Source organism: Dendronephthya gigantea, unplaced genomic scaffold, assembly GCF_004324835.1.
Source record: "Dendronephthya gigantea isolate DGI-Jeju-01 unplaced genomic scaffold, DenGig_1.0 000115F, whole genome shotgun sequence".
Lineage (NCBI taxonomy): Eukaryota > Metazoa > Cnidaria > Anthozoa > Malacalcyonacea > Nephtheidae > Dendronephthya > Dendronephthya gigantea.
The window spans coordinates 89,213-99,975 of NW_021163125.1; the positions used below are offsets into that span (position 1 = coordinate 89,213).

The 10,763-nt window shown below is 39.0% G+C and overlaps 1 protein-coding gene across 1 annotated transcript in view; it reads left to right on the forward strand.

Moving 5' to 3' along the window:
- The window catches only part of LOC114535277 (serine/threonine-protein phosphatase 6 regulatory ankyrin repeat subunit B-like), a 46,853-nt gene extending 37,558 nt beyond the window's left edge, over window positions 1-9,295 (forward strand). Inside the window, exons 2-5 of the mRNA XM_028556649.1 lie at window positions 1,548-2,671; window positions 2,732-4,883; window positions 5,280-6,469; window positions 8,486-9,295. Of these exons, the coding sequence (XP_028412450.1) occupies window positions 1,548-2,671; window positions 2,732-4,883; window positions 5,280-6,469; window positions 8,486-9,295 (5,276 nt within the window). The remainder of the gene's footprint in view (window positions 1-1,547; window positions 2,672-2,731; window positions 4,884-5,279; window positions 6,470-8,485) is intronic.
- The last annotated feature ends 1,468 nt before the right edge of the window (window positions 9,296-10,763 follow it).

Consider the following 10,763-nt stretch of genomic DNA (forward strand, 5'->3'; position numbering starts at 1 on the left):
ACACACTTTGATCGTACAGTTGACCCTTTCTATGGTGACTGGTCTAAACCCCTTAGCTGTTGTGTTGCTTAGAATTTTGTAAAGTCTTTTTTAGACATATTTTCGTTTCATAAAAAACTTGCCAATATTTCAGGGCTAGCGTAGCAAGTTAGCAAACAGCATTTTGAATTAAGAAGTGCATGTAAAGCATTCTTCTTTCGTTTGTTTGTCGATCATCGATACGCGATATACAACCGAAACATATAGTTGGGCTAGATTAACGTTAGAAAACCAAAATTGGGTCGTGTACACTGATATGTTATGCTAGTACATTAGATAAAGCCGTGAACTTTACTTAAACAATTAAACTGGAACGACTATTCGGCTGCTATCTCGTCTGAGTGCTTTCTCTTCACTATAGACAATCGCGCCGACGTAAACAAAGAAAAGTGACTGGTCAATGGTCTAGATTCGGCTATAAATTGGCTCCAAAGATAGCTGTTATCCTTCCAGGGCCGATTTGACGAAAATTAGATAGTGCTTCCGCGGGATAGTGATTTTTCGACAGTTTTAAACATTTGGAGCTAACAGTAATTAATAACTTGGTTTTCAGATTCCCATCGCGTTATTTCGAAGATGTCAATCAGGCAAGATGATATGATCTTGTTATAAGCACCAATGAAGATTGTAAAAAATAATATAAGAATGACTGAACTCATGGAAGATGATAATGTTATGATGTCCCACGAGGAGGACAGCGACGTAACTTCAAGCTTTACGGAAAACAATAGTATCGCTTCGTCCGAAAATAAACAATCCCAGTCTGTTAATAAACAGAAAGAAAATGATGATGAACTCCAAGAAAAAGGCATTCAAAACGAAGAATGTGATGGCGGTGAGATTTAAAACAAGTGTCCTATGATAGAAGTAAAAATCCTATCGTCTTCCATCCCGGAAATCCGCCTTTAGATGAATATATGAATATACACACCCATAATTAAGCTTCTGGCTATAGCTACGGCCCTAACCATCAAGGTTCCACAATAATTTGCCCAGGCAATTGCGTTCGCTATTGGCAAAGGCGATACTAAATAAATAAGTAAAATAATAAATATCCCGTGGGAACCATTCAGGCTATTCAATAATTTAAATTTCTACCCTACAACCCGTTGACACATTTTTAACTTTCTTATCACCTGATACAATGTAGCTCGTGCTCAAGGAAGAACTATATAATTATAAGGCATATTTCGCCAAAGTCCCCTTTGAATGTGTTGAAAATATGTATTCCTTCGAGGTGCATAACTCCCCGAAATAAATCCCTGACGTGAACGGATTTTAGGCCTTGTTCAGGAGACAAAGTTATAGATATTACAGTTTACAGCCGTTTTCTCCCGATTATTGTATAATTTCACCTCTTCCAGAAATCATTCATGCCTGCGTAATGCGAGCCGATAAATTGTTGCGGGAGTCTCAACCGCAATGAAATTTCGTTAGGCACTGCCCGGTTATTTATTTTTAATCTCTCTTTTTCATGTAAATTGCATCTTCATGTTGCATATTTGTAGATTTTGAGAAAAAGAAAGAGGCAAGTGGAAGCATAAATGTCTGTGAAGAAGGAAAACAGAAATTTTGGGACGAAATAAGAAAGCAAGTTGAATGTGGTGAAAACAAAGAAGATCGTTGGAAGAAGACAATTCTTTGGCGTGCTTTTCAGTTTAGTCCAGTAGATCAAAAATTTGTTAAATATTTAGTTGACCATGGAGCAGACATTTATTCCCAGAACGAAGATGGTGAAACAGTTTTGTCGATAGCGATAAGAAATGGTTTATTTGATCTTGTTAAGTATTTCGTTCATTATGGCCCTGAACATAATTTTCAGGACGATTCTAAAGTTCTTAAGAGTGCAATACAGTCTCGATCATTAGAAATTGTGAAATATTTCGTTGAAGATTGTGGGACTGATATACATTGTAAAGATGATTCGGGAAATACTGCCTTACATCATGCTGTTTATGTTGGTGGAATAGAAATTGTCAAATACTTAGTTAAACAATGCGGTGCAGACATGAATACGAGGAATCCAGACGGGGGGACAATGCTACAACTTGCTGTTACAGAAGGTACGCTAGAATTGGTAAAATATCTTGTTGAACAGGGGGCTGATGTAAATGAGAAGTATACTGATGGATGGACAGTCTTGCACTATGCTGTTAGCAAAGGTACGCTAGAAATGGTGAAACATCTTGTTGAAGAAGGCGCCGAAGTAAATGGAAAGGATACTGACGGGTGGACAGTGCTGCAGAATGCTGTTACTGAAGGTAAGCTTGAAATCATAAAATATCTTGTTGAAAATGGCGCTAATGTAAATGGCGAGTATACTGATGGATGGACAGTCTTGCACTATGCTGTTAGCCAAGATGCACTAGAAATGGTAAAATATCTTGTTGAAAAGGGCGCTGATGTAAATGGTAAGAATACTTACGGTAGGACAGTGTTGCACTATGCTGCTACTGAAGGTACGATGGATATAGTAAAATACCTGGTTGAAAATGGCGCTGATGTAAATGCAAAGGATAATGACGGGGAGACAGTGCTGCACGCTGCTGTTACTAAAGGTAACTTAGAAATGGTAAAATATCTTGGTGAGAAGGGGGCTGATGTAAATGCCAAGGATAATGACGGGGAGACAGTGCTGCACTCTGCTATTTCTGAAGGTACGCTAGAAATGGTGAAATATCTTGTTGAACAGGGCGCTGATGTAAATGAAAAGTATACTGATGGATGGACAGTCTTGCACTATGCTGTTAGCAAAGGTACGCTAGAAATGGTGAAACATCTTGTTGAAGAAGGCGCCGAAGTAAATGGAAAGGATACTGACGGGTGGACAGTGCTGCACAATGCTGTTACTGAAGGTAAGCTAGAAATCATAAAATATCTTGTTGAAAATGGTGCTGATGTAAATGGCGAGTATACTGATGGATGGACAGTCTTGCACTCTGCTGTTAGCCAAGATGCACTAGAAATGGTAAAATATCTTGTTGAAAAGGGCGCTGATGTAAATGGTAAGAATACTTACGGTAGGACAGTGTTGCACTACGCTGTTACTGAAGGTACGATGGATATAGTAAAATACCTGGTTGAAAATGGCGCTGATGTAAATGCAAAGGATAATGACGGGGAGACAGTGCTGCACGCTGCAATTACAAAATCCACTCCAGAAGTTGTAAAATATCTTGTTGAAAATGGCGCTGTTGTAAACGGCAAGGATACTACAGACGGCTGGACAGTACTGCACTATGCTACTTCCTATAGTTCATTAGATATGGTTAAATATCTTGTTGAACTGGGGGCAGATATAAATGGCAAAAAGACCGATGGGTGGACAGTGCTGCATGATGCTGTTATAAAAGGTACGCTAGAAAAGGTAAAATATCTTGTTCAAATGGGCGCTAATGTAAATGGTAAGAGAAATGGCGGGTGGTCGGTGCTTTACGATGCTATTTCTAAAGGTACGCTAGAAGTTGTAAAATATCTAGTAGAAATGGGCGCTGATGTGAATGCCAAGGATGTCACTTACGACTGGACAATGCTTCACTCTGCTGTTACTGAAGGTACGCCAGCAATGGTGAAATATCTTCTTGAAATGGGCGCTAATGTAAATAGCGAGGATAGTAAGGGATGGACGGTGCTGCGCCATGCGATTTTCAAAGGCACACTAGAAATAATAGAATGTCTTGTTGAACATGGTGCTGATGTTAATGGCAAAACTGAAATGCAATCAGTTCTGCACTGTGCACTGTGTGTTACTCAAGATACTTTAGAAATAGTAAACTACCCTATTAAGAAGGGTGCTGATGTCAATTGTAAGAAAATCACTGGGGAAACAGTGTTGCACTCTGCTTTTTCCAAAGGCAGGACAGATATAGTAAAATATCTTGTTCAGAAGGGCGCTGATGTAAATGTCAAGAATACTTACGGGAAAACAGTGCTGCACTCTGCTGTTACTGAAGGTAACTTAGAAATGGTGAAATATCTTGTGGGAAACGGCGCTGATGTAAATGTCAAGAATACTCACGGAAGGACAGTGCTGCACAGTGTTGTTGTAAAAGGTTTGTTAGAAATGGTAGAATATCTTGTCGAGAATGGCGCTGATGTAAATACCGAGAATATTCACGGGGAGACAGTCCTGCACTCTGCTGTTTCTAGAGGTAGGCTAGATATGGTGAAATATCTTGTGGGAAATGGCGCTGATGTTAATGGAAAAAGGGATCGCGTATGGATAGTCCTACACCGTGCTGTGGGAAAAGGTTCGCTAGAAACAGTAGAATATCTTGTTCAGATGGGCGCTGATGTAAATGCCAAGAATACTCACAGGGAGACAGCGCTGCACTCTGCTGTTTCTGAGGGCACGCTAGAAATGGTGAAATATCTTGTGGGAATAGGCGCTGATGTAAATGAAAAAAAGAATAGCGGATGGACAGTGTTGCAGAGTGCTGTGGTAAAAGGTTCGTTAAAAATGATAAAATATCTTGTTGAGAAGGGCGCTGATGTAAATGCCAAGAATACTCTCGGGGAGACAGTGCTGCATTTTGCTGTTTTTGAAGGTACGCTAGAAATGGTAAAATATCTTGTTGAGAAGGGCGCTGATGTAAATGCCAAGAATACTCTCGGGGAGACAGTGCTGCATTTTGCTGTTTTTGAAGGTAGGCTAGAAATGGTAAAATATCTTGTTGAGAAGGGCGCTGATGTAAATGCCAAGAATACTCTCGGGGAGACAGTGCTGCACTCTGCTGTTTCTGAAGGTACGCTAGAAATGGTAAAATATCTTGTTGAGAAGGGCGCTGATGTAAATGCCAAGAATACTCTCGGGGAGACAGTGTTGCACTCTGCTGTTTCTGAAGGTACGCTAGAAATGGTAAAATATCTTGTTGAGAAGGGCGCTGATGTAAATGCCAAGGATAATGATGGGGAGACAGTGCTGCACTCTACTGTTTTTGAAGGTACGCTAGAAATGGTGAAATATCTTGTGGGAAATGGCGCTGATGTAAATGGCAAAAATAATAGCGGATGGACAGTGTTGCACAGTGCTGTTGTAACAGGTTCGTTAGAAATGGTGGAATATCTTGTTAAGAAGGGCGCTGATGTAAATGCGAAGAAATATTTTGGGGAGACAGTGCTGCACTCTGCTGTTTATGAAGGTACGCTAGAAATTGTGAAATATCTTGTGGGAAATAGCGCTGATGTAAATGGAAAAAAAAACAGCGGATGGAGAGTGTTGCACGGTGCTGTTGTAAAAGGTTCACTAGAAATGGTGGAATATCTTGTTGAGAAGGGCGCTGATGTAAATGCTCAGAGAAATGACGGGAAGACAGTACTTCACTCGGTTGTTATTGAAGGTACCTTAGAAATGCTAAAATATCTTCTTGAGAAGGGCGCTGATGTTAATGCCAAGGATAATGACGGGGAGACTGTGTTGAACTCTGCTGTTTCTAAAGGTACGCTAGAAATGGTGAAATGTCTTGTGGGAAATGGCGCTGATGTAAATGGCAAAAATAATAGCGGATGGACAGTGTTGCACAGTGCTGTTGTAACAGGTTCGTTAGAAATGGTGGAATATCTTGTTAAGAAGGGCGCTGATGTAAATGCCAAGAAATATTTTGGGGAGACAGTGCTGCACTCTGCTGTTTATGAAGGTACGCTAGAAATTGTGAAATATCTTGTGGGAAATAGCGCTGATGTAAATGGAAAAAAAAGCAGCGGATGGACAGTGTTGCACGGTGCTGTTGTAAAAGGTTCGCTAGAAATGGTGGAATATCTTGTTGAGAAGGGCGCTGATGTAAATGCTCAGAGAAATGACGGGAAGACAGTACTTCACTCGGTTGTTATTGAAGGTACCTTAGAAATGCTAAAATATCTTTTTGAGAAGGACGCTGATGTTAATGCCAAGGATAATGACGGGGAGACTGTGTTGAACTCTGCTGTTTCTAAAGGTACGCTAGAAATGGTGAAATGTCTTGTGGGAAATGGCGCTGATGTACATGCAAAAAACAATAGCGGATTGACAGTGTTGCACAGTGCTCTTGGAAAAGATTCGCTAGAAATGGTGGAATATCTTATCCAGAACGGCGCTGATGTAAATGCCAATGATACTAACGGAGGGACAGTCTTGCACCATGCTGTTCGTGTTGGTGATTTTGTAGCTGTCAAGTATTTAGTTGAACAGGGTGCTGATGTTGGCACCACTGTTTTAGCACTCCTCCAAATAGCTGTTAAAAACAACTTCGTCGCCTTGGTCAATCTTCTTTATGAGAAAGACAACGCGATGTGGAGAGAGCAAAAGATTATTGTTGAAGGGCGAGGAATGAATTTTCTTGAATGGAGCATTCACCTTGGTCATGATGAAATTGCAACTATCCTTAAAAGGTCCGTAGAACATCGTGAGAAAATTAAGAAGTTGACAACAACGAACTGTAACCAGCTAGAAGAGGTAATATTTTAAATATATGTGAGATTGTATAATAAGTTTTGCAAAATAACCTAAGGCTATGGGGAGGTTTACGAACAAAGGCCATCGCAGCTCGATGACGCGCATTTTGTAGCCAATCGGTGACATAATCAACTCCCTACCAAACCGCGACTACGGAACTCGCGCGATATAAAAAACAAAGATTAACCATTCAGATGCGCATCAAACCATGCCTATATATATATGGATGAGTATAGATATGTTAGATTGGGTAGGTTACACAACTAATGGCGTGATGGGCCCCTTTCAATTGGGGAGAGGGGAGTTGCTGAGGCAAAGTTTGCACAAAAAAATTTTGTCTTCCGAATTTTTCAATCGATTTTTTCTACACCAGCTGGTGTAGCGTTTTACCACCATACTACCAGGGGCCAGTTGTATAAAAGACTAGTTAACTTATAACTGTAGTTAAGGGCAGAAGTCAGAGTCGTGTATTTCTGAGTTAACTAGGATTTAACTATGCAAAATGTAGTTAAATAGTTTTACACAACTGGCCCACTTGTTTTGTTTTTCTTTTCCTGGAGAAATCTTTTTAGTGCAAAATTTCTTTCCAGTATTGTGCAGATTGGTGAAAATTTAAAAGGGTGAGTAAGTCATAGAGTAGACTTTCCGGGAGGTAGGCGTGGTTCATGTTTATGGTCATTTTTTAGTTGGGTTATCAGTTTAATTTGTTTTATTTTTTTAATTCTCTATCCATTTTGCTAAGTTCACAAACATATAGAGGAATCTTACCTTTACTGTAAATTAAAATATTACTTCTCCGTGGTGTGGGTTTTGTTTTAAAGGATTTAGCCCCCTAAAGACGGCGCATGTGCCGTTGCACATGAATTCGCAAAGTTTGGTACGGAGATGAACTATAATAGGGATGGATGCGACATGGCATGTGATGTATTTTTTCGGTGTTTATTGATGTTGCTACTCTCAGTCACCAACCGGGTAAGCTGAAAAATAGCTTGACCACGTTTCCTATGTCTGCCCCACTGAAGGCAGCGTACAAATTTTGCCATATTTTCGTATCGTGTAATATTGAGCAATCAAAATATTAGCAATAAATTTCCTGTTTTATTAAGGCTAACATTTAACTTGGTTCTTTATATTTTAACTCGCATTTTTACTTACTATTTTTACCTGACTCATTTATTAGGGACAAAAGCCTGGTTACTTAGGTATTAGGGGGCACTTTGCACTAACCTCGGATTCCTAGTTTTAAATTTTCAAATTAAGCGTCTCGCTTAATTAATCTCGTCATCTAATGCATGCATCGGTTTCGCAAAATAATAATTATGGCATTCAGAGTCAAACAAAAGATGATTTCAATAGGCGGTACGTTTTTGATACAACCCGTAGAATATAGAATATTATTATATGACTAGTGTTTGTTTTTGTAAATCCTGCAATTTGATTGGCTGCTGACGAGGCGGGATTTTCCCATATTGCCCACGGGCAATACGCTCAATTTTTATTGACTGGATTGAATGGAAATGAATTATTATTCGTGTTTATGGTTTTTCCAAATTAAGTCATATAATAAATAACTTACTGACTTCGATTGTTCGGTCTGTACGGTAAAATATCAAACCTCGGTCGTGCCGTATTGACCTCGCTATCGCTCGGTCAATACGGCACGACCTCCGTTTGATATTTTACCGTACAGACCTCACTCTCAGTCAGTAAGTTCTTATTATTATTATTATTTTTATTATTACATTCCGGAATATTTTGCTCAAACAATGAACGGAACACCGCGGAGGGGCTCAAGCAGCAGCTTCACCCCCCCCCCCCCGGCTAGCATAAGCCTATTGTGCACAACGTATACAAGATTTTCATTCGAATTATGTCTTTCTGATAAAATCACTTGCAAATATAGCATTGATTTGAGATTTCGATATTTAGAAGTTGAGAAAATACTTTTTAAACTGTGAATGTGTTCTTGCTTTTTTCTTCTCACTGTGGAATATTTATCGTGTTTTTTTTTCAAAGATTGGCATTCCGATGCAGGCTTTTGTCGCCGACAAGCAATTCAGAATTGGCGATGGTGGATATTCAAGTGTCTATGTTGGTCTCATGAAGGATGGGACTGAAGTTGCTGTTAAGAAAATGCAGGTAGAAAAGTGTGATAAAATAGCTGAAAACGAAAGGGAAATTATGGATCTTATTAAAACAAGCGACTCACCATTTATAGTGAGTTATCGACATTTTCACCGTGACGATACCTCCATGTATCTTATTCTTGATCTTTGCGAAGAAACCTTAAAGGAACTTGTTCATGCATCCAGTATTGAACATCTACAAGAGCGTGGTCCAGGAATGATCAAAGAAATTCTATCAGGACTTAAATTTCTTCATGGTAAAGGAATATTGCACAGAGATCTAAAACCATCAAACGTCCTGGCTGATATCGAGGGTCGCATGAAATTGGCAGATTTTGGATTAAGCCGCGTTCTAAAAGAGGATGAAACGACGGTTAAAACAGACGCTAACGGCACTCCCGGATGGGTGCCAACAGAAGTAATTGAAGCAGTAGAGAAACAAGAAAAAGGTCCTTTCAAAAAGAAATCGGATGTCCAGGTAGCGGGTATGATTGCTTTCTTCATCTTAACAAAAGGTGAACACCCTTTTGGATCTCAGTTTGATCGAATGAGAAATATTTTGAAAGGAAACCCTGTGAATTTGAAGAAACTTGGTGATCGTAAAGCTCGAAAGTTTGTGGCGTGGCTGATTCATCACAAGATTGATAAGAGACCTTTTGCTGAAGAAGCGCTGTGGGACTCTTTCATTAATAAAGATTGATTCAGAACTATTTAACGGAGAGGAAAGCAATGTTATGAGAAATTATCCCAATATTTTTACATTATGAACGACGAGTTCGTAAGGAAAAGAATTATCTGAATTTCACAACATGGTATTCCTTTGTTGTTGAACTGAGTAAATCAACATAATCGTATTTACTTTTGTATCCATTTTTTGTGTGCATGTGTGCTACATTTTAGCTCTACTACGGAGAGGATCATCTAGTAATCTAGACAGACTTGTACAAAGAACAGTTAGTTAACTGATAATCATTATATAAATTATAAACGTTGGTGAACTGCTCATCTGAATAAACGGACTATAATTTTCGGCAATAGTTGTTGCAGTCATTATGTAATTTGGGTTATTTTTACCGCCCTAATCGGTTCCTAGCACATGCCTAGTCGGTTCATACTCGTGCCCTGGTCCTTCCGTACACTGCGTGCAACGTTAACATGCGAGGATACAAAGGGTTTGGTACAAGGATGAACTATGAAGATGGCTGGGAGATTGCATAGGATGTATTTGTCGGTGTTTATTGATGCAAGGAATATTTTAAGGATTGTGTGTTTACCATCATGCTTTGCGTGGTCAAATCAACTCAGTCACATTTCACGCCTAAAAATCTAGATTTCTGTTTATAATCCATGCGAAATTTATTTGCTAATTTACCCTTCTAATGAAAATGCAAGTTAGTTAGTGGATCACTTTTAAGGCAAGACTAATGTTAGCGATAATAATTGCAAAGTATGACGGTTGATTACCAATCTTCAACAATTCTTGTTCATTAAGGGATGAAAACAATCGTGTGTGTGTGTTTTAACAAACTAGTAGGTCGTTTAGTGCGAATCTACACAAAAGTAGATTAGCCTGAAAATATATACTGTTTATAACCGTAGAGAGCATGTGAGTCAAACTTCACGTAAACTTGTTCCATTTGTATGTATAGCAACATAGTCTAGTGATATACCTTAACATATACCTTCATAGTCTACTGACCTCTGTAATGACACTTACTGGTTTTTATGACTTTTTATTGTTGTAATATCTATATAGATAACTAAATATAAGAACTATAATCACACTGGAAAAATCTTGTTTCAAATCGATGCAAATCCATATTTTTGCTAATTGAACCTTCTAGACATAATGCAACTACAACTAATATTCATATATTCGCGTTCTGCATTATTAGTCTCCAATCAAATTAATTTTTTATGGGCCTGCTATCCCCTTAATTTTTTTGAGGGGAGGGGCACGTGCTCCCCGTGTCTTCCCGGTTCCTACGCCACTGGCGTAGAATAGTACAATTCGAACAATAGATAATGAGATGGTAATGAGCTTAGTGATGTTATCGTCTCATTATCTAGGCCTAAGATTACTGTTGCATTACTAGAGGCACACAAACAATCGGGTGAGTTATATGAAGGAACTATTATGGGTTGTTTAGTTATAAGCTGCTAAACAC